The 25,091-nt window shown below is 40.5% G+C and overlaps 1 protein-coding gene across 3 annotated transcripts in view; it reads left to right on the top strand.

The window, feature by feature from the left end:
• WDR70 (WD repeat domain 70) overlaps positions 1 to 25,091 on the top strand; it is a 322,311-nt gene that overhangs the window by 285,269 nt on the left and 11,951 nt on the right. For all 3 annotated transcript variants that reach the window (XM_057540877.1, XM_007192190.3, XM_057540878.1), the window contains 4 exons: positions 11,771 to 11,871; positions 13,510 to 13,589; positions 15,371 to 15,487; positions 17,545 to 17,707. In XM_057540877.1, coding sequence (XP_057396860.1) covers positions 11,771 to 11,871; positions 13,510 to 13,589; positions 15,371 to 15,487; positions 17,545 to 17,707 — 461 coding nt within the window. The remainder of the gene's footprint in view (positions 1 to 11,770; positions 11,872 to 13,509; positions 13,590 to 15,370; positions 15,488 to 17,544; positions 17,708 to 25,091) is intronic.

Below are 25,091 nucleotides of genomic sequence, written 5' to 3' on the forward strand. Positions count from 1 at the left end.
TGGCTGGAGCACCAAGAGCCTTTCATCCACACGGCTCAGAATAAAAGGGAGAAAAAAAATAAAGAAAGAAAGAATGAAGATAAAATAAAATAAAAGGAAAGTTATTAAAATAAAAAATAATTACTAAGAAATATTTTTAAAAAGTGAAAAAGAAACAACAACGGACAGACAGAACCCTAAGACAAATGGTAAAAGCAAAGCTATACAGACAATATCACACCCAGAAGCATACACATACACACTCACAAAAATAGAAAAAGGGAAAAATATATATATATCTTTGCTCCCAAAGTCCAACTCCTCAATTTGGGATGATTCGTTGTCTATTCAGGTATTCCACAGAGGCAGGGTACGTCACGTTGATTGTGGAGATTTAATCCTCTGCTCCTGAGGCTGCTGGGAGAAATTTCCCTTTCTCTTATTTGTTCACACAGCTCTGGGGGTTCAACTTTGAATTTGGACCCGCCTCTGTGTGTAGGTCGCCTGAGGGTGTCTGTTCTTTGCTCAGACAGGAGGTGGGTAAAGGAGCCACTGATTCGGGGGCTCTGGCTCACTCAGGCCGGGGGGAGGGAGGGATACGGATGCGGGGCGAGGCTGCGGCGGCAGAGGCCAGTGTGACGTTGCACCAGCCTGAGGCACGCCGTGTGTTCTCCCGGGAAGTTGTCCCTGGATCACGGGACCCTGGCAGTGGTGGGCTGCACAGGCTCCCGGGAGGGTAGGTTGGATAGTGACCTGTGCTTGCACACAGGCTTCTTGGTGGCGGCAGCAGCAGCCTTAGCGTCTGGTGTCCGCACTGATAGCCGTGGCTCGCGCCCATCTCTGGAGCTCCTTTAAGCGGCGCTCTGAATCCCCTCTCCTCGTGCACCAGGAAACAGTGGTCTCTTGCCTCTTCGGCAGGTCCATACTTTTTCCCGGACTCCCTCCCGGCTAGCCGTGGCACACTAGCCCCCTTCAGGCTGTGTTCACACAGCCAACCGCAGTCCTCTCCCTGGGATCCGACTGAAGCCTGAGCCTCAGCTCCCAGCCCCCAGCTGCCCTGACGTGTGAGCAGACAAGCCTCTCGGGCTGGTGAGTGCTGGTCGGCACCGATCCTGTGCGGGAATCTCTCCGCTTTGCCCTCCGCACCCCTGTTGCTGCGGTCTCACTCCTCCGTGGCTTCGAAGCTCCGCCCTCCGCCACCCCCATCTCCGCCCGCGAAGGGGCTTCCTAGTGTGTGGAAACCTTTCCTCCTTCACAGCTCCCTCCCAAAGGTGCAGGTCCCATCCCTATTCTTTTGTCTGTGTTGTTTCTTTTTTCTTTTGCCCTACCCAGGTACATTGGGAGTTTCTTGCCTTTTGGCAAGTCTGAGGTCTTCTGCCAGCGTTCAGTAGGTGTTCTGTAGGAGTTGTTCCACATGTAGATGTATTTCTGATGTATTTGTGGGGAGGAAGGTGATCTCCATGTCTTACTCTTCCGCCGTCTTGAAGCTCCTCCAAAATACTTTAATTTTGATAAAGTCTAATTTATCAGTTTTTTATTTTGTAGAATGTAGCTTTGGTGTCATATCTAAGAACTCCTTGACTGACTCCAGGTTACACAGATTTTCTTCTGTGTTTTCTTCTAAAAGTTTTAAGGTTTAATATGATTCATTTTGGGTGTGTGGTTTATTTTGAGCTAATCTTTGTGTAATAGAGTGAGATACAGGTTGAATCAAGGCCAGGACTAGGGTCAGACTCAAGCACAAAATTGAAGGAGGTATCAAAAAACTCAGTAATCAAAGCAAATTAACATTTTAATGCAATATTATAAAAAATAAGAATTAATGCATAAAATTCATGATGAGTAAAATTCCAGTGCTTTAAATAAAAATGGGATCAGTAAACAGTGCTATGCCAAGCTGTACAGAAGCCCAAGGCAAAAGGAAAATTCAGTTGAACTGAGGCTGCCTTAATTTAAACTTTTGATCTTTTGTTCATTACAGGTTTTTTTGTGGGGGGGAGTTAGGGTGGAGTACCAGAGTGGGGAAATAGTAAACTCACTGCTGCTTCAGTGATACTTTGAATTCTGGGCTAATTCCCCAATCCACCTACTACTATTTAGTTTTCAGAATCCTGAAATTTAGGTTTTATAACTGCATTCAGAGGGAGAGACTGAGTGGAATGTGATCCCTCTATCTCACCCAGCACCAGGAGATTTTTTTTAATTAAAAAAAATCATAACTGTGGTGGAAAACTATATGAAATAAATAATGAAATAGTACAAATTGCAGCAAATGTGCCTAGGAGGAAACTTCTAAGATCACTGCACGTTTGCAGGGACGGTCATATTATAGGAAATAAAATAATGTCTTTGATCCTAGGGCGAGTCCCCTCTCCTACACTGGCGATAGGTTCCCTTCACATAACTATGCCACAGGCAAAGCTGCTGGCTTTTGCTTCATCAGCTGCCATCTGGCATCAGGCATACGTTGCTCCGTGTCTCAATATTATCTTCCAGAGTCCATCTTCTTGCCTACCTGAGGAGTACGGCTCAACCCTCCTCTATGAAAATTAGACTTTTAACAGAAGAGTTTACAACCTCCCTAAGAGTTCATTTCTGTTTATGAAATCCCATACCATCGTATCTTTTTTTTTCATTACTTTTAGGCTCACATTCTCATGCTTAGAGCCCACATCCTTTACTCTAGTCCTCAAGGAATTGGAGAACAGCTGGTCAACATCCTCTGTTTCCTTGAAGATTATAAAGTTGCTGTTCTGTCTTCTCTTGTCTAAGTGAACCAAACTTAGTTGTTGTTGTTTTAACATTTCCTTGTGGGTCATATTTTCTCAACACTTCTGTTACCTTTGGTACTCTTTCTCTCAGACATTTCTAGATTCTCCAGTGACCAGATTGGAGTCAGGGACTCCTCGGTACCATGTGGGTGGGAAGGGCGTTACACTCCTATGGTTAGAACACTCTATGACACATGGTAGGTGTTTGGTGAAAATGTATTTGTTCATTTTGCTTTACCTTCTGTTATATTTTATTACAGCATGTTCTTATTGGGCCTCGCTGTAATGGCCTATTCTGTACCAGCTTCTCTTGTTTTTGTTTTCTGTTAATAGTTTTTTCTAATTAATTTGGAATTTCAGAGCATAAATATGTTTTCTTCTAGATTTGATGAAAGAAGTACAAATTTTAATTGTCTGCTTCTTTAAAACTTGAGATGATCTTTTTTCAGACTTACTAAAAATAGCTATGTTTTGAGTTCAGTGGAGGAAGCAAGTTTACTGTGGATGCTTAAAATACTGGTAATCTAAAACTGTAATGAATATAATTTGTTTTGGTTGTTATACTGTTAATGAATATGATCTGTCTCCTGGATCTATTTTGTAGAACACACTCTGCTTTGAAGTAAAAATTATTTGTTGGAATTTGTCACTATATTTTATCAAAATTCTAATCATTATTCTTCCTTAGAATAGAAGACAAATTCTGATGTGCTTATCATTTCATTTCTGTTCTCATTTCCAGTCTCTTTTAAAAGAACAATTTATAAATTTAACCAGTAGACTCTTAGTTCAGGAGCAGTTATTTAGATTCTCTATTCAACATTTTCTTCTTTGAAATAATGTTTACTGCAGGAATCCGGATTCAAAACCTATAGTGAGTTGTCTTTTCCTATAATTATCTATCTGACAGTGATCTCATTTTGGGAGTTACAATTAGATGAAGAACCTATCACATCCTGCTTCAGGCTTCATAAATCATTGAAGGCCGAAGAATGAGGACTAAAAGCAGGGCTTGTCCAGTTTAATAGTTTATTCATTTTCTAGTGTCATTTAACCCTGCAACATGCTGTATTAAAAGGCATACTACTTATTTGGTTTCAGCAGTCTCATGGAAATGTTTTCTGTTTACTATTTTGCTTCTATTTCTAGTCCTTCAAAGCAATAGAAACAGTCAATGTTTCCCTTTTGATTAGTTAGAAACTTTTTTTTCTTCTCTACACAAGAGTTTGGTGTTTTATTTAATTGGCATTTAAACATATCTATACTTCCTAGTATAGACATAATTGCCACGAATGGCAAAACTGGGTGAAGAATCACCTGCTAGATAACACAACCCTGAAGGAGAAACATACTTGACGCTATAAAATATCAAGAAAAGAGAACTTGATTTTGCAGATATGTAAATTTTGTAGGTGTTCAAAATGACACGCTATTCTTTATAAAATGTATAAACATATAATACAGTAATGACTAGTTCTCTGTTGTCCAAACCCAGCACCATATTACATCACACTGGTAGAAGACCAAGTGAAGGACTTATATGTCTTGTAGGATTTTCTACCACGGATTTTCCTCTCCCAACCAGAATTTGATGAACGATCTTTGGTAACAAGTTTTCCGGCTGTTCTATCAGAATTCTGGCCAGACTTTCACAATTTATATTAGTGTGGGGAAGAAAGACTTCTATAATTAACACATGTCCCAGGATAGTGTTTTTTCCTTTTTTGGAGTGATAGATAATGCTGTGTCTTGCGTGATGAGGGGTTGTGAGACCCCCAAAGGGCTAAATAAAAGAGTATGATTTGTAAAACATCTTTACCTATACTATATTAAGGCAAATAGTGCTTTACATATCCTGTATAGTTCATCTTTGAAGATTCAGCTTTTTCTATAATTTTTTGGTTTTACGTACTTGATGATTTCCAAGATCTGATCATATATATTTCTTATCTAGTAGTTAGGGATTTCAAGCTTTATCCATTTGTGCTTTGTTTATTTATATAAAGAAAAGATTTATGGTTATTATCTTTATTCCTATCTCAAACTACTGATAAATGAAGAATGGTAAAGGGGTCTGGGTCTGTGTAGATTAGATCGAGAGAGATGGCCTTAGGTACTGCTTCCCAAGCTCTTTCACAAGCTGGTCCTCATAATAGATGATAATGTGTGATATAACAGACAAACCCACTCTTTGCTGGAACTGACTTGCCTGAGGCTCCAGTGCCCCAGGCCCCTCTCAAGCCTGCGCGGCTCCGTATCTTGGCACGCTTGATCCATCCTGTGCCCACCAGTAGGAAGTTCTACAAGAATATTGGGAATGTGCCTCCAGTAAGCACTGCTCCTTTTTTTTTTTTAATTTTTAAATTTTATTTTATTTATTTTTTTATACAGGAGGTTCTTATTAGTGATCCGTTTTATACATATTAGTGTATACATGTCAATCCCAATCTCCCAATTCATCCCACCACCACCACCACCCCCGGTCACTCCCCCCCCCCCTTGTTGTATTTGCCTTGTGGGATCCACCACTGGTGTCACTCACCCTGTGGACTCCAGCTTCCAGCCTCTTATTTGTTTCCTGCTCCCAGACTGTCATTAATAAGAATAATTACCAGATTTTCTTTAATCCTTATTTGTGCTTTTTTTTTTTTTTTTTTTTTGCCTTTGTAAGTCCTTCTCAAATAGCAGATTGGAGCAAACTAACATTTAGTGTTTTGAATTAGAGGAAGAAAATTGTATTTAATTTTCTTACCCAAGAGACCTTCCATTTTCTCTGAGATCTTTTTCTTGTGATGACGTTCTTTAGGCAAGTCTATTATCAGATACAGATGTGATTCATTTTGTGCCAAGGACAATTACCAGGTTCCAGATTTTTGCTGCTTGAGCAGTTACCTTAATTTTAGAGCAGAGGCTGTAAATAAATTGATTTTAATAAATGCATTTTTCCATCCGTTTGATGGGACTTAATTTGTTAATTAGATACCAGTTTTTAAAGAGCATAATCTGTGCATCTGTACCAAATATTTATGGCAGGAATAGAGCAACACTTTTCCTTGTTTGTTTTTTTTTTTGCAGCAACCCATACATTTATAAAAGTGCCATGGCATTTTTTTCTTTTCACCATTGAGCTTCTATCTGGTTTATCAGAGAGAGAATTGTTTGGGGCAGGGAAGGGGGAAGATTAAGAAGATTTCCAGCAAAGAGTGATAATTGCTACAAGTCTGGCCCTATGGTGGAAGTTCCTTAGAGTTGGAGGAATGTGGAGGAGGAAAAAAGGATAGGCACGTGCTCACTTATAAGAGCAGAGAAAATGTCTTTAATCGTTTTTATTTGAGGGATGTCTCCATGGAGATCAGGTGGGTGTTGAGGAGTCTTATTTATTGTAGACTAAGGCTTACTCACCAGGTTTGCTTCCTGAACTTCAGAGGAATGAAACTAAGCCCGATGGCCCATGCATGCTGCAAAATCATCCAAGTTTGGGAAAAGCAAGGCTTTCGGAGGACAGGACAAATAGCCTGGAAGAGTTTAAAGATTTCCCATCTTACTCTTCTACCTCCCTGGCTCAGTATTTTAATGTGGAAAGCAGTTTTTCTTTCTCTGTGAAATAAAACTTGGGCTTGTGCAGATCCAAAGAAAATTCTTTCTCCAGTACCTTTCCATTTTCATCTGCCTTCTTTTTATTTGCTTTGGACTGGCATCTTGATCTGTGTTCTTAGTTTTGGGGATCAGCATATACATGCCCTTTTGAATGTATTGGGTAGTCCTGAGGGTGTCCACGACCGTGAGACTGCCTGTACACAACTGTGCAAAACTGTGTGACAAGTCTCCTCCCCAGACAGGTGTTAGACTCTTTGTTTGAAATTTTGGAAAATGCTTCTTCTCCCAAGGATTCACTGAGTTAGCTTATCCATTCTTGTACTATGTGACAAAAACCAAACATGAAAAAACCAGACGGAGTTTCTTTTACAGTGTGGGTCAGCAGCTGCAAAGGATCAAGAAATGGTGCTTCATCATAATCATGATTAAGATATAAAATTATGAAGGATGTTAGGCTTCTTTTAGCATGTGAAGTAGAATAAGGGCGGTGTTTGGATATGTGCATCACGGATGCCTAAGATGTTATGCAGGCATTGATTTCTTTTATAGTAACATTTGTGAACTGGGGTAGTAGTTCCTTTTTCCTTTATGATTTTAGTAATACCATCTGCTTTTTAGTATAAACTTGCTAAGACTTCTCTTTCTGGGTCAGGTGGGTTTGGAGATGATTTTAAATCTGCCACATCCCTTCCTCCCCATCATCTTCTAAAACAGGCCTTTGCATAATTAGGTGATATAAAGGAATGAGCACTGGAGTTGCGAAAACCTCCCTGCTGGTCCCAGCTCCTCTGGGTACAAGTTATGTGACCTTGGGAAAGTTACCCAGCCTCCTACAAGCCTCAGTTTCTTCTTGTGAAATGGGGGTGAGATAACTAATTTTGTAGTGTTGCTGTGAGGATTCAACTACTTTAAATAACGTAAAGTTGCAGATACCTAATAGTTCCTTTCCTACCATGTCCTAAAATATAAATTTATTTCTCTCATTGATTTCCTCCTCTTCTCCTTATTTGCTTCCATGATTTCACTTAAAGTAAGCAAAACAAAACCACAGAAATAAATTATTTGGAATTTTTTGTGGCCTTTTTACTTTTGCAGAGGAGTAATTCCAAAATTCCTGTTTTGGAATCTTGACACTGCCTTTTGTACACAAAGTGCTTTCTTCTTCTCTGCCCCCCACCCCCTCTTTTTCCTCTGGTCTTCACAGAGAAGAAAGATCTCTGTTTTGAGCACATGAAAGTCTTGTAACTCCTTGTCGTCTTGCTTATGATCTCCATCGCCGGTTACTGTCTCTTTGTGGCTGCCGCTAGAGCTGAGCACTTTTGGGGCAGACTGTGGTTCCTCTGCACTGCCAGATTATCTGAAATGACAGTAGGTTTTGGTTTAAAAGGCTAAACTGGGACTTCCCTGGTGGCGCAGTGGTTAAGAATCTGCCTGCCAATGCAGGGGACACGGGTTTGAGCCCTGGTTCGGGAAGATCTCACATGCCGCGGAGCAAGTAAGCCCGTGCGCCACAACTACTGAGCCCGCATGCCACAACTACTGAACCCCACGTGCCTAGAGCCTGTGCTCCGCAACAAGAGAAGCCACCGCAGTGAGAAGCCCGCGCGCCTCAATGAAGAGTAGCCCCCGCTCACCGCAACTAGAGAAAGCCCGTGTGCAGCTACGAAGACCAAACACAGCCAAAAGTAAAAAATAAATAAATTTTAAAAGACTAAACTTAATTTTTATGGTAACATGGGGTTCAGCTTAGGCAGCTAGGGGAAGCCAGTGGTGGTCCCACGTGCTTCGGTAAGATGAAGTAGATTAGTGTAAGAATAAAACCCTTTATCGATTTAATTAAGCAAATCAGTACATTAAAATATGCAGACTAACTTCAGAATCTAGTTCTTCGCACTACAGTGGCCTTCTGCTTTCTCTTTGGTCCGTGCAGATCTCCTGTCATGACATTTTCCTCTGCTCCTTTAATTCAGATGTGCTCTCTACCCTTCATTTGCTGTGTCACTCAGCAAATGTGTACGTCTGGATGTGGCAAGCCCCCAGCTACAGAAGTACCTCTTCAAGAACAGAGGATGGAAGATGTCTTTGGTGGATGGTTGACTGAGTGAATGCATTCCTTCTAAGTAGTTATAGCTCATCTGTCTTCTGATAGCTCCTTGGGCTTCTAGCAGGCACGTGTCCCACTGTTGTTAAGTAAAAGCCAGTATGTGTGTTTGACAAGTTAGCAGCGTGGCAGCTCTCCTTGCTCCCCAGCCTCGCTGCCGTCTCCGGGCTTGTTTGGTTTGGCAGATGGCCAGCTCTCTGCTATAAGATGCATTTCCTTGACAGGACAAAGTGTGGAGCCGCGTTAGCTGCAAAGTTTACGAAGGTTAGCTAAACATACACAATAAATATTAATAAACAAAAAAAGCCCACCCACCTTTGACTTTGAATTCTGTTTCTTCATTCCATGTTTTGGAATCCTTGTAATATTTGATTAATAGCCAGTCGTAGCGTAATTGAGCCTTAAGTATCTTTTGCTTAAGTCAGACTGCTCCCAGAGTCCTCATTGGCTGCTTTGGTGACTCACTGCCACAGTGGATGGAGGTCTGGAATGACTGTTTAGTTCAAGGGGTCTCATTTGCCTTCTCCTTGCTTCCATGTAAAAAACCATGTGTGTGTCTAAGGGCATTAGAGGGTAAAAGCTGTGAACAGGAATAGAGGTGCAGTGCCCTGAGCTTGGACTCCCTGGAAAGCCGTCTGTTGGCCTGGGCCGTTGCCTCTCTCTAACATTTACACCCTCAGCGTAGAGGGAGAGAGTAACAGTAACCTGCTGCCCCTGGAAACTGCCTGTTTGGCTGGGTGTCTTGGAATTTACCAGGCCTACACTGTGGATCTTTTCCAATTCTGCACCCTGCTCACTTGAAAACATATTTGAGAACCAGTAATCTTAGACTGCTTAGACAGATCTCTAGAGAACCAAGGAAGAGAAATAACTTTAATGCTATGTCCTTAAGGTTGTCCTGGGGCGATTTGTGGGTGCTGAGATTTCTGAAGGCCCTTGAAAGCCCCTCTCACTCTCCTCCCTTGCTCTCTGGTCCTTGCACATCCCTCTTTTTAGGCCCGCATTGGCAGGGAGCTAACCCTACTCTGTTTGTGGGGTACTTGAGTATAATAATGATCTGGAGAAATCAAATTATCCCTCCTAGGCAGTAGTGAGTTTAAGTTGAAAATTGTCTCTACCTCCACCTAGCAAAGCAATCCGTTTAGGCTTGGGTGAACTGTAACTTTTAATTCATCCCTGCAGCAAACATTTATTGAGTTCCAGACACTAATCTAGGCACTTGGGATTCTTGGCTACGTAAAACAGATGAAGATCGGCCTGTGTGGAACATATATCCTAGTAGGGGAGGCAGACAATAAGCATAATTAACAGTAAACTATATAGTACTTTAAAATGGGATACATGCTATAAAAACAAGGAAAGTAAGGGGAGTTGTGTGATGCAGTTTTAAATAGGGTGGTCTGGGTAGTTAATGACACTTAAGCCAAGACTTGAAGGAGATGAGTATTGGCTTGGATGAACTTATTCTAGGTAAGATATGAAGTTATGTTTGAGACTCTTTTCATGTTTCCACATGCCTGGCCTTGACCATCTGGAAATTCCCAGTGGTCTAGGCGTGCTTCTCAAATTAGTTTCAGTGGCGGAGAACCTGGTAGTCAGGTTGTGCTTTGCAGACCATGAACTATTGATATACTTAATTCCATCTTACCAACCAGGCACAGTTTTATTAGGAGAAAATGTGACTTTTTAGACACATGCATTATAAAGTAAGTTTCATGAGCATGTGCACAAAGCAACAACAACCCCACACCCTAAGAGTCAAACTTTGATTTACTATTTTCATATTTTACTAAAAATATGATTTACTATTTTCAAGTTTTTCTGTTAATATTCCCTCACCATTATAAATGTTTTATCATCTTTTAGCACTTGCTAGTAGACATTGGGTAGCAGGCACCACAGGTTTAAGAAATATTGTGGAAAGAAAACTTAAAACTGTGAAAACCTGCCGTTTGAACTTAGTTTTCCCCCGACGACAGGGGAAACACAACCCCTCTGATTTGGTTTTCTCAATAGATCATCTCAACGCTCTTCAGTGGTGCAGAGCTTAAGAACCACTCTTCTCGAATATTGTCAGACATGAATTAGAAGTTCTGCAGACTCTTTTACATTTCCTCCTTAGTTTCTCAGGAATCTCAGAGTAGGAATTGTAGCCATTTAACTATATGCATTTTTTTTTGGCCAGTCAGGTGGGAGCCAGAGTTTCTATCAAAAGGGGTTGCAGGGATTCCCAGATATTCTGTCTTAAGAAAAGAGCTGGATGGCTGGGGAGAAGAAACCAAAGAAATGCAGCCCAAGGTAGATTATTTGGGAGACAGAAATTCCATGATTTGCATTTTAATATTAGAATAGAAAATGGCAATATCTAATTGTACCCTTTTTCCCTTAGTCCTTGTACATTGCTTGGCACGTGAGAGGTTCCTGATAATCATTGAATTAATGTTTCCACTCATTTCTTGCTCTATCAGAGTGAGATCTGCAGAATCCAGCACATGCTGTTTCTGCCTACCAACCTTAGCTTCATTTTTTCCCCCTTAATTCTATCCCTGCCATCTCTTCCACCTCTGCCCTCTTACTTCAGCAAAAATTAAAAGCAGTCTGTACTTCTCACTGAGAACTCGTGGTTCTTTCTGACCCCAGAGTACCACTTATTTTCCTTACTAGTGATGAACTCACAGGATCATAACTTCCAGTGAACCTTCTCCTAAATAGCTTTTCATTCAGGTTAATGTCAAGGCTTTATATTCCATATCTCTGTTTTACTTCTGCTACTGACCTGCTGGTTTATCTCATAGATAGGGAGATATTATTCAATGTTCGCAAACGTGTGTTGTTCCTGAAAAAGCTTTATGAGATTTCGATCTTTGTAAACTAAAAACAGTAGCCACCTGGCCTCAATTTGCTGTCCAGAGGGGCATATTTATTGTGTGTATAAAAGCATGAAACACTGAGATCTAAATCTGCTTCATGGTAAAATGAACTGAGCTATGTGGGTTCAACATTCTAAGATGCCAGCCTCATGTGGCAGCAGAGCTGGGAAAGCCCAACTTTGTGGTTTCAAGGCTGTCAGGAAAGGAGAGGAGAGATGTCAGGAAGGGAGCATCTTTTTTATTTTTATAGAGTATCACACAGATAACAAGTGATAGAACAGAACTCAACCTCAGGAACACGACCCTATGGTTTAGAAGAAAATGCCCTAAAAGTTACAGGTAATCATCAGGGTGATACTCAGTTTCGTAAACAAGCCATCAAAGTACCAGCGGAATTTTTTTTCCATTTTTATGTGCCCTCTTTAGTCGACTACCATGCCTTTCCTTTACAGAGTGTTGTCCGCTGCCTGTGGCATCCAAAGCTGAACCAGATCATGGTGGGGACTGGAAACGGATTGGCTAAAGTCTATTATGACCCCAACAAGAGTCAGAGGTATTTCATAAGTATTGCCTGTTTTAGATGGATGACAGCAACTGGGGGAGGGTTTTCTTTTTCCACCCCCACTTTTATTTATTTCGCTCTTTGATGGGGATCCACCCTTTTAGAAAACGCAGCTGGCACAGAGTAAAGCCTTAAACTCCTAGTATTGTGCTTTAAAGAGGATTTGGATATCTCCCTTGATCCATACAGAATTCAAAGTGAAAGTTTCCCGGGGATTTGCAGTTCTTTAGCTGAAATGTTGAGTGCAAGGGGGGAAAAAGGCCTGCCCACTTTGCATACCACCCTGGACAGTGGCATTAGCAGTGATGCATGTAAGGGATTAACAAAGCAGGGAACGAACCACTTACAGGAAGTGGAAACGGCTAGTCCGTTTTGTTCCCTTTCTGTTTGGGCTTTTATCAGGTGCCGGTTTGGATGTTTGGCAGGGTTTTTCTCTGCCGGCAGAGGAGGACGGCACAGCTACTTTCCCCTTCAATCCCATGTCTGTCCCAAAATGCCAAATTTAAGCGTACCAGTGTGCTTCAAGGATCCGAAAACTTCACTAGAGGCTCAGTCGGTCTCTCAGTTACTTCTCTTTTCCTTGGGCACAAAGGTAAACATGTGTCACCAACCCCAAAAAAGATGGTTTTGTTTCTCTTTGTTAAGGTATAGTGAGTGATTAGCTCTTTCTTTAGAGTAAGCCTTGGCTAGCTAGTACTAAAATTCACATGCTGTATTTACTGGGGTCCCCCATAAACCTGTTTTGAGCTCCCACGTTCTTTCAGGGGAAAGGAAACCCATCCTCTATTAGTGAATATGTATTGACTATAATTTGGCTCTGAATAGAAGCAGACAGTCCTGTTTCCTTCAGAATTTTCTGGAGTTGGAACCTTTGCCCTATAAAATAAAGTTATATATTGTGGTCTTTAAGAACAAATAGGATTTTGTTTGTTTTTTAATAAAGAAATTGAAAATGCTAATGTAATTAAGATGAGAGGCAGGAGTCTCTTTTACTTGAGAAAATAATGAGCCCCATTTGATAGCACCCTTTAGAAGATTCCTATCTTTGGAATCTTTAGTTTAAGAAATTTGCTTCTTTGTTTTTGTTTCTCCTGAAACGGATGCTCATTATTGCTAAGGAGAAGTAAAGTGTTCTAAGCACACTTTTGGTTAATCCCACACATTCTTGGGCTGTAGCCCCTTGGCAACACTGCCTGGCTGACTCAGTTCCAGATCCCTTGTACTCTTGTATTTGAGTTGTAGACAAATGCCACTTGGGCTGTAGACTACCTAGGTTGCTTTCATCTGAGACGTAAACTAAAATTTGAACCCTATGACCTTTAGGGTGAAAAGGTTGATTAATGTTATTAATATCTCTTTAAGATCTTAATTTTAGGTTAGATTTTTTAAACTGGCCTTTTGTTTTGCAGTGACCTTTCTAACCCTTTCACAGAGTAGTAACCACTGACTCAGACTTGCTTTCCCATACATTTAATCTCTTATCACCAAGGGCTCCATCTGTTGCCAGAAAGTCAAGGACTTGGTGAGGTGGTGTGTACAGAGCATGTTCCTGAAAGTATCTAATGCTTTTGACCTAGACTTTGTTTCTGAGACCAAATAAAGAAAATCATTTGCTTTTACCCCTCTCAGGGGAGCAAAATTATGCGTGGTTAAAACCCAGCGGAAGGCAAAACAAGCAGAGACTCTAACCCAGGACTACATCATCACCCGTAAGTTGTTAGCATAGTTTCTCCATCATGCATCTGTTTCTGTTCTAGTGTGCTGTTGATCTCATGGCTTTAGAGACAGAAAAAGCCCTCCGAGTTCAGGCATATGTTACAAAATACCCCTTTCATGTGTTCAGGACTGGGGGTCATATAATAGCTAACCCCTTTAGCTTCTGTGCCCCATCACGGAGACAGGGTTACTTCATGTAACTTTCAACACAAAAGGGAAAAGCCTAAATTCTGTGACCATGTGATAGACTGATCCAGAGACCTTTAGATATAAAATGAACTACCTGGGGTATGATCAGAAATCTTACCAGGACAGAGCAGCTTCTCTCGGGTTTGTCGCACAACCTCGTTAATCTGGCAGGTTTTTGTTTCCCAGAGTCACAGTCTCAGACCTGTCACAGGTAGCGGCTAGGCAGGAGATCTTGGATGCAGTAGCAGTTGTCATTAGCAGATGCCCCTGTGGACTTTTATCAGTGGCTCCGTCTAGAGACCAGGGGGCGCTGCACTGCTGGGTTTTCTCCCTGGTGGTTGGTCTCATGTAAGACCATGTCCCTTGGAGCTGATGATCAGTAAAGAGATCCGGTGACATTTTTTGCAAGAGTAGAAGTGTTAAAGTCGGTGTCATAACCAGTCTAACTCATGTGATTACGTGAGGCCTACTTAAATTCCTGCAGTTGTTTGAAGTGAAAAGCTATTTTTCCCCCTCCTAAAAATACTGTTGTGTTGTGTTGCCCAACAGAGTGACGGGTGGCTGTGTTTCAGCTCCCCTGACTCAAGGTAGGCATATTTTACTAGTGAGTGATATGGCCCTGGCCTAGGCTGGAAGTATGGGTAGAGGATAGGAGGGGTACTGGAAGTGTTTTTTAGGTGTTAACAGACATTTCTGTCATTCATACCATAAATTTACTTTAAACCCCTATTATTCCTTTAACTCCCCCAGTTTTCTCTTTTAAAGGGGTTTTAATTTGCACATAAACATTCGAAGAAATTATTCTGGTACTTTTTTTGGTCAAAAAAAGATATTTAATTCTATCCCCAATAGTCTTCTCCCTCTCCACCAGAATATCACACTGTTTCCCTTTTTAATACATTTTTTCTTTAATATTATGAAATTTAATTCTGACATTGAACAACAACAATTGGACAAATATTACTTTGATTTTTATTCCTTTGTCGACTATACTGAAGAAGGATTAAGTCCCCATCAAGTCACCACGTCAGGAGATTCAGGCACCTCCTTGCATTCAAGGCAACCTTTATCCCAGTTTCAGTGGGATAAGTGTTCCTCCCTTCTGGTTACTCAGTGCTGTCAACTCCTCCTGAGAGGTGGTCACATTTCAGAAATGTGTGAAGTGATTCCAGTGTTTATGAGGCATCTGAGGAAACTTCAGGGCTGACAGGCAAGCTGTTGGCATTATTCGCATTTGGGTCCTATAAGAAAAAACAAGAGGCAGTCCCATTAAGCGTTTCTTTTCAAAACCACAGAAATTAAGTTTAACTGCTGCCCATGGTTTGGGAGCTGGGGAGCCTCACCAATGTTTCTGTGACGGTATTTGAAGGCGTTTCCTGAGCGCCATTAGTTGCCAGGAGAGGTGAACAGTGAGCCTGGTCTCAAACGAAATTGGCTAATTGGTTGCAGTAAGACTGTCTTTTATTATTAGATGAAGGCTGTCATTATGACTTCCATTTCATCTTCATTTACTCATGCGTTAGCTATGTTTTTGGATGGAAGGGTTATTATCATAATGAAATTTTTCAAATGTGACTTCTCGTAGCTCATGCCTTGCCTATGTTCCGCGAGCCCCGCCAGCGGAGTACAAGGAAACAGCTGGAGAAGGACAGACTGGATCCCCTGAAGTCTCACAAACCCGAACCTCCTGTAGCAGGCCCAGGTGACCGTGATCTAACTAGTGACTTGCAAAGGGGGTTGCGGGGCAGGGTGGGGTAATAGATACAGAATTTGGAAGATCTTTTGGGCCTAGATGCCTGTCTTCAGAGATTTTACTAAATAGGGGTTTTCAAACGTCTTCTTTTAGCATCAGAACTTCTTGTGTAAAGATCTGATGCGGAAACCCAGTGCATAAACTGATAAAAATGGAGCTGCTGTGCTGAAGTAGAGAGGAAGCCCAGAGCCCTTTCTGCTTGGTCTCTAACTAGAGCCCTTTAGGTGACCTCGGTGGGACTCTGGGGCTCCTTGGGAGCTCCAGTGTTAACACCACTGCGCTCAATATTGGCTTAATATGCAACACTGGGTACTTTGACCAGAATTTAGGCTGGATTAGGTTTCACACAAGGCAGAAAGTGAACATCATTTAGTTCTGTGTTAATAAAATAGAGCTGCCCATTTCCCTAGAAGATGAATAAAAATCCTTGGAGTTTATAAGAAAGTAGGTACCAGAAGAAAGCAAGGCAGCATTGGCTATCATATAGCACGTACCTTTACTAGAATCCCGTTTTCTGTTATCACCTGCATAGTTTCCATTTGTCCTATGTTCACATGCTTAAAGCTTATGACTTGTTCATTCATGTGAACCTGAGTTCTGGACCTATATCTGTTTGGCCTGACCCTTCAGCATTGAAAATATTTCATATACCAATCTCAATTTTTTTTTCCGTTTTCTCTGCCACCATCCTAATCAAAGTTCCTAAATAATATTCTTGCCTGGATTATTGAAAAGCCCTTCTAACTAGGCACCTTCTCAAGTCTCTCTCCTCACCACCCTACCTTCGTTCATCTCACACACAGCTTTTATTCCCAATTCCTGTAGCTTTCGTATTGCTACTGCCCCCAAATCTTCATAAGCTTTACACTGTCCCGTTGCATTTCCAGAGATTCAGCGTTCTCTTCAGTCTGAATCTAACACACTTTTGAGCTTTACACCTCACCTCTCTCCTACTCTGATCTTCTCACATGACTGTTGGTTCATTCCTGCCCCCAAATGCCCAGTGAACTTCCCTCTTTCTGTACTTTTGTATTTAAACCATTCTGCTTATTGAAAATAACCTTCTCTGTCTTCTGAGTTCTCCCAAATTGGATTTATCTCTTCCTACAGACCCCCTCTCCCCACCAGATCAGCCTGGAGAGCTTTCTCCTTCCTCTCCTTCCACTTAGTTACTGGCCATACAGATTCTTTGGCAGTTATTTCCTGCCTTGTAAAATTAATCTTTTAGTTCTACTTGACTTTTCATGTGGTGTGGTTTTTTTGTTTTTGTTTTTCCTTTTTTTCTTTTTTTCTTTTTAATCTTCCTAAAAAGTCATACATCTTCTGAGTACTGGGAACCAGGCTGGCAGTTGGGGACCCAGTGGGGAACAAATTCCTGCCCATGTGGAGCTTCCTGTCTAGAGCAATTACAGTACAGTAAAATAATGTGAATCAGTCTGTTCATCTTGTTTTCTCTCCTACAAGGTACTTGGAAGATGGCAAGCCCTAAGATATGTTTGTTTAAATCTAAAATAGCACCTAATGATCATTGGTTGTTTTTATTAATTGAATTTCATGTGTTCACGCCTGAGGAATTTTTTAAGGCATACACATGGCAAACTATTTGTATTTCTTCCTACATGGGTGTCATTGTGTAAATTAAGCAACTAAGGCATAATAAAAAATGTCTCTATTTAAAAATGTTATGGGGCAGTTGAGGTTTGTTGATGTCCTACTTTGGTTTTGATTATCATAAATGAAAGCTGAAAGGACGATACTCAAGTACTCTTGAGATTTGTGTGCTTCAAACCAAAGTCTGTTAGAAGCCTCAGAGTGCTCAAAGCCTTGATTCTGCAGGGAATGACAAAAATCAGGTAAACCTGAATCCCTGACCCTACTCTGTCATTCATTTAACCGTCCGCCTCGGAAGCCAGCAGTGAGGGATTCTCAACCTTGTCAGATAAGCCCAGTGTACAAAAGGTATATGCTCACTGCATTCCGGATTTGGTTTTTTTCCTTTGGAACAGGTCGTGGTGGCCGGGTTGGAACCCACGGGGGCACTCTGTCATCATACATTGTGAAGAACATTGCTTTGGACAAAACCGATGACAGCAATCCCCGGGAAGCCATTTTGCGGCACGCCAAAGCAGCCGAGGACAACCCGTACTGGGTTTCTCCAGCATACTCCAAGTAAGGACACAGCCTTTTAAAATGTAGTATGTTTAATGAATTGGGAAGAACATAACAATGGCTGCTTTGAGGTTCTAGTTTCTCCATTTCTTTTTTATTCCTAAGCATGAAAAATGGCCAGGTACTCATGGTCCTGAAACCTAGGCATTTGTTTGTATCTGAGGACTCTAAACGGTAAATGTTTAAACCAGGCCAGTTCCATTAGATCTATAGCCTAGCATAAACCCATTATGTGAAACCCATTCTACCTGTGATAAAAAAAAAAGAAAGAAAATCACTGCCTGCCTGCATTATCTTAGTTAGGGAGGGTTAAAAGCAAATGAAAGGAAACAGTTTGTAGAATCTATTATTGAGGATTAACTTTTATTTGTAGAGCTGTGTTTGTAAGTAACACTTAAACATAGGCAGAGTAGAGCCTGCCTGCTCAGAGTTCCTCAACTAGCTTCGCATGTGTGAACAGGTAGTGGTTCTTAAAAACACTAAACCAGCTACATTTACACTAAAGAACAGTAATATTGTAGAATTTTGGAGTTTTAAGTTTTTATTGTAAACTAACGTTAGACTTACAGAAAAATCGTAAAAGCAATGCAGAGAGTTCATGCATGCTATTCACCCAACTTCCCCTGATGTTAACACCTTACATGGCCATAGTACAATTAATTGGCAACACCATGAAATTAACATGGGTACAGTACTGTTAACTGAGCTACAGACCTTATATGATTTCCCCAGTTTTTCCACTAATATCCTTTCTCTGTTCTACAGTCCTATCTAGGATCCCACGTTGCATTTAGTTGTTACTTTTCCTTTGTCTCCTTCAGTCATAACAGTTTCTCAGTCTTTCTCATCTTTCATGACCTTGATGCTTTCAACGAACACTGGTTTTTTATTTTGTACACTTTCTCTCAGCTTGTGTTTGTCTGATATTTTCTCATGATTGGAATAAAACTATGCATTTTTGGCAAAAATAACACAGGAGTGATGTTATATCCTTCTCAGTGCATCACATCAGGGGCTTCGTGTCCCTCAGTCTGATGACTGGCGATGATAAATTTGATCACTTGGTTAAGGTGATGTCTGCCAAGTTTCTCCACTGTCAAGTTACTATCATTCCATTTTGAGTTAATAACTTGCTTGGGAGTAATATTTTAAGACTAGGCAAATCCCGTCTCTCAAACTTTTGCTCTCTCATTTTATCATGCATGGATAGATTTGCCTGCAGCAGTTACTACTGTGGTGTTTCCCTAGTGGTGTTTTCTTTTTCCCTCTTTTTTTCTACATTTATTAACTGGACTTCTACTAAAAGGAAGAATTGCTCCTCTCACATTTCTTTATTTTTCAAGTTTTTAAATATAAGCGTGGACTTTAAAATACTTTATTCTGTGGGTTAAAATCCAATACTATCATTATTTAGTTTGTCACTCACATTGTTCCAGTTTTGGCCAATAGAATCTCCTTCAGAATGGCTCCTTTATTCTTTCAACAAGGTGTGTTTTTTTTGGTTTGTTAGTTTGTTTGTTTTTTTAGCACATCCTTATTTTCTGGCACCACAAAATGTTCCAGGCTCATCTTTGTTTTTGTTTTTGTTTTGCCACAGTCCTAGAATCAACCACTTCTCCAAGGAGCCCTGGCTCCTTTAAGTTGGAGAATGATGTTTAGAAACCAAGAGGTTGGTGCTAGGTGTGCTCATTGCTACTAAAATGTCATCGCTTCTAGGTCCTCTCAGCCAGCAAAGCTCAGAAATACATGTATGTATACTAACCTACACATATACACACATATATATTTCTGTATGTATCTACCTGTATGTATATTTTAAATAGTACGAGTTTAAACTGATGCCCCTGATTTCAAACGTGTACCACAGGGTTCATTTAACCTTTTCCCTTTGCATATTTGTAACTTCTTTCTCCAATAGTGAGAAACCCAGCTCATATTATCTACAATATATTTACTTATTTGTTCAATTCTAGTCTACATCTAAAATCGTTTTAGAATTGCTAACCGCCACCCGCCCATGAGAAGCGCTTTTCCTAACTAAATTACAGCATTTGTGTGCAGTTCTTCTTGTCTTTTTTATCCTTACAGTGTCTAGTCAAGTTACTTAGCTCTTTTCTTCTCCACTCCCATCAGTGTGGTTATGTTATTCATTTGAAAATGAAGTTAGGCTTATTTTTAGTGTTTATATTCCTTTATTTTTTAGGGTGTGGATAGGGTATATGAACTGTCACTGTGGTGCTAGGGGTCAGATCTTTAAAAGAGATATACTCAGGGAAGTGTCACTCCCTCTTCGTCCCTGCTCCCCCATTCCAATACCCCTGCTTCTTTCAGTCCTTTTCCCACTCACCCCTGTAGGTAACCACTCTCTTTTAAAGTTTCTGGTTTATCTTCTTTTGCACAAATGTGCAGATCTGTATTTTCTTATATTCCCTCCTTTCTTACATGAAGGTTAGCATGGTATAAATAGTCTTTTGGGTTTTGGGTTTTTTTGCTTAGCAGTATGCCCTGGAAATCACTCTCCATCAGTTCATAGAGCTCATTCTCATTCTTTTTCACAGCTGTATAGTGCTCTGCTGCATGGATGTACCACGGTTTATTCCACCACTCTCCTATGTATGGATATTTAGATTGCACCCAGTATTTTGCAATTACTAACACAGTAAATAAATTTGTGTATGTGTATTTTTGTATTGTTGGAAGCATATTCAGCTTTTGTCTTGATGTTTTTATGTATTGCTAAAGTTTTCAATTATGAGAAAGCTGGACTCTGATTACTTTTCAAAACATTTTTATGCTAGAAGAAAACCAACTTTATAAACCAACTCAACTTACATGTTATATTGATATTGATCCCCTATCTGCTGATCATTATGAGCTACTTTGCATAAAAGTAAAACACACTGTCTTAGCTTGGGTTCCTTAAAAGCAGACCCTGAGATAAAGACTCTTACAAAGATGATTTAAGCCAAGAAAGTGCACAATATTAAACAGAGTTCCAGGGACGGTCACTTTGGCTTAGTCCCACCAGGTGATCCTGGAGACCCTGGTCAGAGCACACAGTAACTGGAGTATTTCACTCCAACATCTGTTGGTCCTTGGTGATGGCTAGAGATGGGACCAGGGGAGACATTTCAGGCAGTTCCAAGCTATCAGGGCTTTAGCAACCTGCCGCAGCCCTCTGACAGAGAGAGGTCGGTGCTGCTGCTGCGAGTGAAAGCACCCTGCAGAAAAATGCTAAAGGGATTTGAGGGCCCCTGGTGGGGAGCACCGCATCCTTTGCTATATGTGTTGTAGCAGAACAGACTTTACTGTGTAACGTCAGTGGTGGATGTTTGCAACATGTATTAATAACCAGACGGTACAGATGGAACATCTCTGAACAAGTAGTTGGATAATATTACAACAGCTAAGAGGGTCATATCAAGGCTGGCCAGCTAAATAGTTTGCATGTAGCCTTCATCTGTATAGAATCTGTGTGTATAAGCTAATATATGTCAACACATCCTTGGCACTCAGATACGCTTATAGATTATGCCTCTGACACTTCTGTTTTTAATGGAGTAGTTATTTTCTGTTATTATTAGGGATCTTTTTATACTTCAAAAAACTTGTTTATAAGCATACCAAAAATTAGCTGAGGAAAGAAGAGTAAACAGAGCCACGGTTTAAAATTTGCCAAACATAATATGTATCATTTTGATAGCAAACTGCTCCAAATAGACGTGTGTATGTCTGTACACAAAGTAAATCATTGAGGTGTCTCCACAAATACTGAAATAATACTGTTTGCTGATTAATGATTGATATTAGCAATATGTAATTCATAGAAAGGTGTCAGAATTACCACTGAAGAAAATGAGACACTGAGAAGGTAACTTTTAGAACCTACTGGATTGCAAGTTATTGCTAGAACCCAAACCAGGAACCTGGCCTTAGAACTTCCAGGTTATTGTTCTAACTTCTAACAACTAATTATTTTGATAACAAAATTTTCACGTCTGAGATTTTAAGTAATACATGCACACAATTTTTTAAAAATCCAGCAATGCTAAAGCATAGACAGTGGAAATTTGAAAGCCTCCCTTTCACTTTAACCCCCAGTTCCTTCGTTCTACCACTTAGAGATACCCACTGCCGACAGGTTCTTGTATTTCCTGCCGGAGAGAGTCCATGTATAAATGAGCAGACATATGTGTAGAAACATTTATTGTTTAAAAACAGGTATATAACATGTTTTACAAGCTGGTCTTTGTTTTTGATTGTTGATTGGTTTTTTGCTTTACTTATTACTTGGGAGATTGGACTAGACCCATTCATGCATATCTAGCTCATGCTGTATACTTTCTTGATATTTTCCATTGTGTGATATATTATGCTTTTCTAAAACAGTACAGTATTGAAGGACATTTACATTGCTTTCAGTCTGTTGTTATTATAAACAATACTGAAATTAGTATCTTTGGACTCCTTGACCACATATGCAAAACTTCGAGAAATAGAATTGCCAAATCAAAAGATATTTGCATTTTAAATTTGTATAGATCGTGCCCAGATTTCCTCCAAAGAGACTTTTAACCAACTTATTCAGTGTATCAGAGCTTCCTTGCCCTCATCCTTTTATCTTTGTCAATCTGATAGGTGAAACCTTGTATTCCATCGTAGTTTACACTTTCATTAAAAATTTTCTAGGCATCTTTTCATATGTTAAAAGCCTCTTTTTCCTGTGAACTTTCTATTTATGTCTTTTGCCCTTTTGTCTATTGGTTGATTGGTCCTCTTCTTACTGATTTGTAAGAGTTCTTTATATTAAGGAGCTTAACCCTTTGTATGTCACGTATTGCAAATATTCCTACTGGTCAGTCTTTTTTTTTATATAAATTTATTTATTTATTTTTGGCTGCATTGGGTCTTCATTGCTGCGCACAGGCTTTCTCTAGTTGCGGCGAGCGGGGGCTACTCTTCGTTGCAGTGCGCAGGCTTCTCATTGTGGTGGCTTCTCTTGTTGCAGAGCACGGGCTCTAGGTGCACGGGCTTCAGTAGTTGTGGCATGTGGGCTCAGTAGTCGTGGCTCGCAGGCTCTAGAGCGCAGGCTCAGTAGTTGTGGTGCGCGGGCTTAGTTGCTCCGTGGCCTGTCGGATCTTCCCGGACCAGGGCTCGAACCCATGTCCCCTGCACTGGCAGGTGGATTCTTAACCACTGCACCACCAGGGAAGTCCCGTCAGTCATTTTTATTTTTACTTTGTTTATGCCATTTTTCCCCCATGTGAAAAAAATTTATTTTAATGCGGTCAGATTTAGAGGGGTTTACAGGCATAACATTTTATCATATGCAAATAATGATAAATTCACCTCCTCTTTTCCAATTTTTATACCTGCTATTTCTTTATCTTATCTAATTGTACTGAGTGGTACTGCCAGAAAAATATTAAATAATAACAGTGAGGGCTTCCCTGGTGGCGCAGTGGTTGAGAGTCTGCCTGCCAATGCAGGGGACACGGGTTCGAGCCCTGGTCTGGGAAGATCCCACATGCCGCGGAGCAACTGGGCCCGTGTGCCACAATTACCGAGCCTGCGCGTCTAGAGCCTGTGCTCCTCAACAAGAGAGGCCACGATAGTGAGAGGCCCGCGCACCGCGATGAAGAGTGGCCCCCGCTTGCTGCAACTAGAGAAAGCCCTCGCACAGAAACGAAGACCCAACACAGCCAAAAAATAAAAATAAATAAAATAAATAATAACAGTGATAGTGCACATCCTTTTCTTACTTTGAACTTGAACAGGATTCGGTTAAAACATATGTAATTGCCCTTTCTGTTGATGAAAAAAAAGTCAAATATCGGCAATTTCATATTGTTCAATTTAATGGTATTTCTCTGTAAAGCATGACAGCTTTTGAAAACACACACATACAAGATGTTAAAGAAGAATTCATCTCTTTTTATTTTAGTTATTCATTCAACAAACATTTATTGAACACCTACAGTATGTCAGGTACTAAGTTGTGGTTTATGGAGCTTATATTCTAGTGGACAGAGACAGACAATAAGTAAATCTATACGTGTTAGATGGTAGCAAGTGCAGTGAAGAAAAATAAAATAGGGATAAGGGGACATAGAGTAATCAGGGAGAAAGAGGGGCGCTATTTTTAGATATGGTGATCAGGATAGAACCTCTGCTAAAGTGATCTTTGACTTGAATGAAATGAGGGAATGAGCTGTGCAGATACCCAAAGGAAGAGCATCCTATACGAAGAAAACACTGTACAAAAATGAGAGGCATGTTCATCTGAAATAGATGCTGAATTTTATTGAATTCCTTTGTTGTATCTCTGTATTTCTGCTTTATTTTTGTTTTGTTTTGTTTTTTGGGGTTTTGTTTTGTTTTTGGCTGCACCTCATGGCTTGCGGGATCTTAGTTCCCTGACCAGGGGACCAGGGATCGAACCCATGCCCCCTGCAGTGGAAGCTCGGAGTCCTAACCACTGGAGTGCCAGGGAATTCCCTCTGTATTTCTACTTTGATCAATGAATATGATTATATTACAAAATTCTAGTATTGAATCATCCTCACTTCTTTGGTATGACCCTCACATGCTTATGGTTTGTTCTTTGTCAGGTGTTAGGCTGCCTTCATAAAAATTTTGTATGCTTTCCTTTTCTGTATGTACTCTCAAACTGTTTTGAATACCATTAAATCTACTTTGTAAAAATTTGATAGAATTTACCCATAAAACTGTCGAAGCCTGGTGCTTTTGTGGAGGGGAGGGTGAGTAGTAATTCCTTAATTTTTCTCTTTCTTTTCCACCCCCTCATGGTGAGTAGACTATCTGGATATTCTGACTCTTCTGAGTCTGCTTGGTAATTAATATTTTCTTGGAAAAGAATTCATCCAGATTTTCAACCTTCTTTAACTAGAATTAATTGAAGCAGAAATTGGTTTTGTTCATTGGTTTCTGTTACCTAATGACATTTTCCTGCATTGTAGGTGGTTTAGTGATACCTACAATTGAATAATATGCTAGTTTAATAGTAGCTCTGCAAAATGGGTAGAACAGGTATTGTCATATCCTTACCTTACATGTGAGTACACTGAAACTTAGAGACTTGCAATTCACAATGATTGCAATTAGAATTAGACTTCATTTCTCTTGATCCCTAATTTAATGAGCTTTTCGGAGGACTGTGATCTCTCTTAATATACACCTTTCTGCTGCTGCATTTTGCTCCCATCTCTTTCCTTCCACTCAGTTTTGTCACCGCACATTTACTGCATACTAAGTTCATGGCACTGTCTGTGGCATGTGATTTGTTAGCCAGAATTGCAGTGCAGTTTCTCCTGTGTTCACCTGCTGCAGTATACTGCTTACTGCCAAGTGGCAGTGTTTGAAG

This window comes from Balaenoptera acutorostrata, chromosome 2, assembly GCF_949987535.1.
Source record: "Balaenoptera acutorostrata chromosome 2, mBalAcu1.1, whole genome shotgun sequence".
NCBI lineage: Eukaryota > Metazoa > Chordata > Mammalia > Artiodactyla > Balaenopteridae > Balaenoptera > Balaenoptera acutorostrata.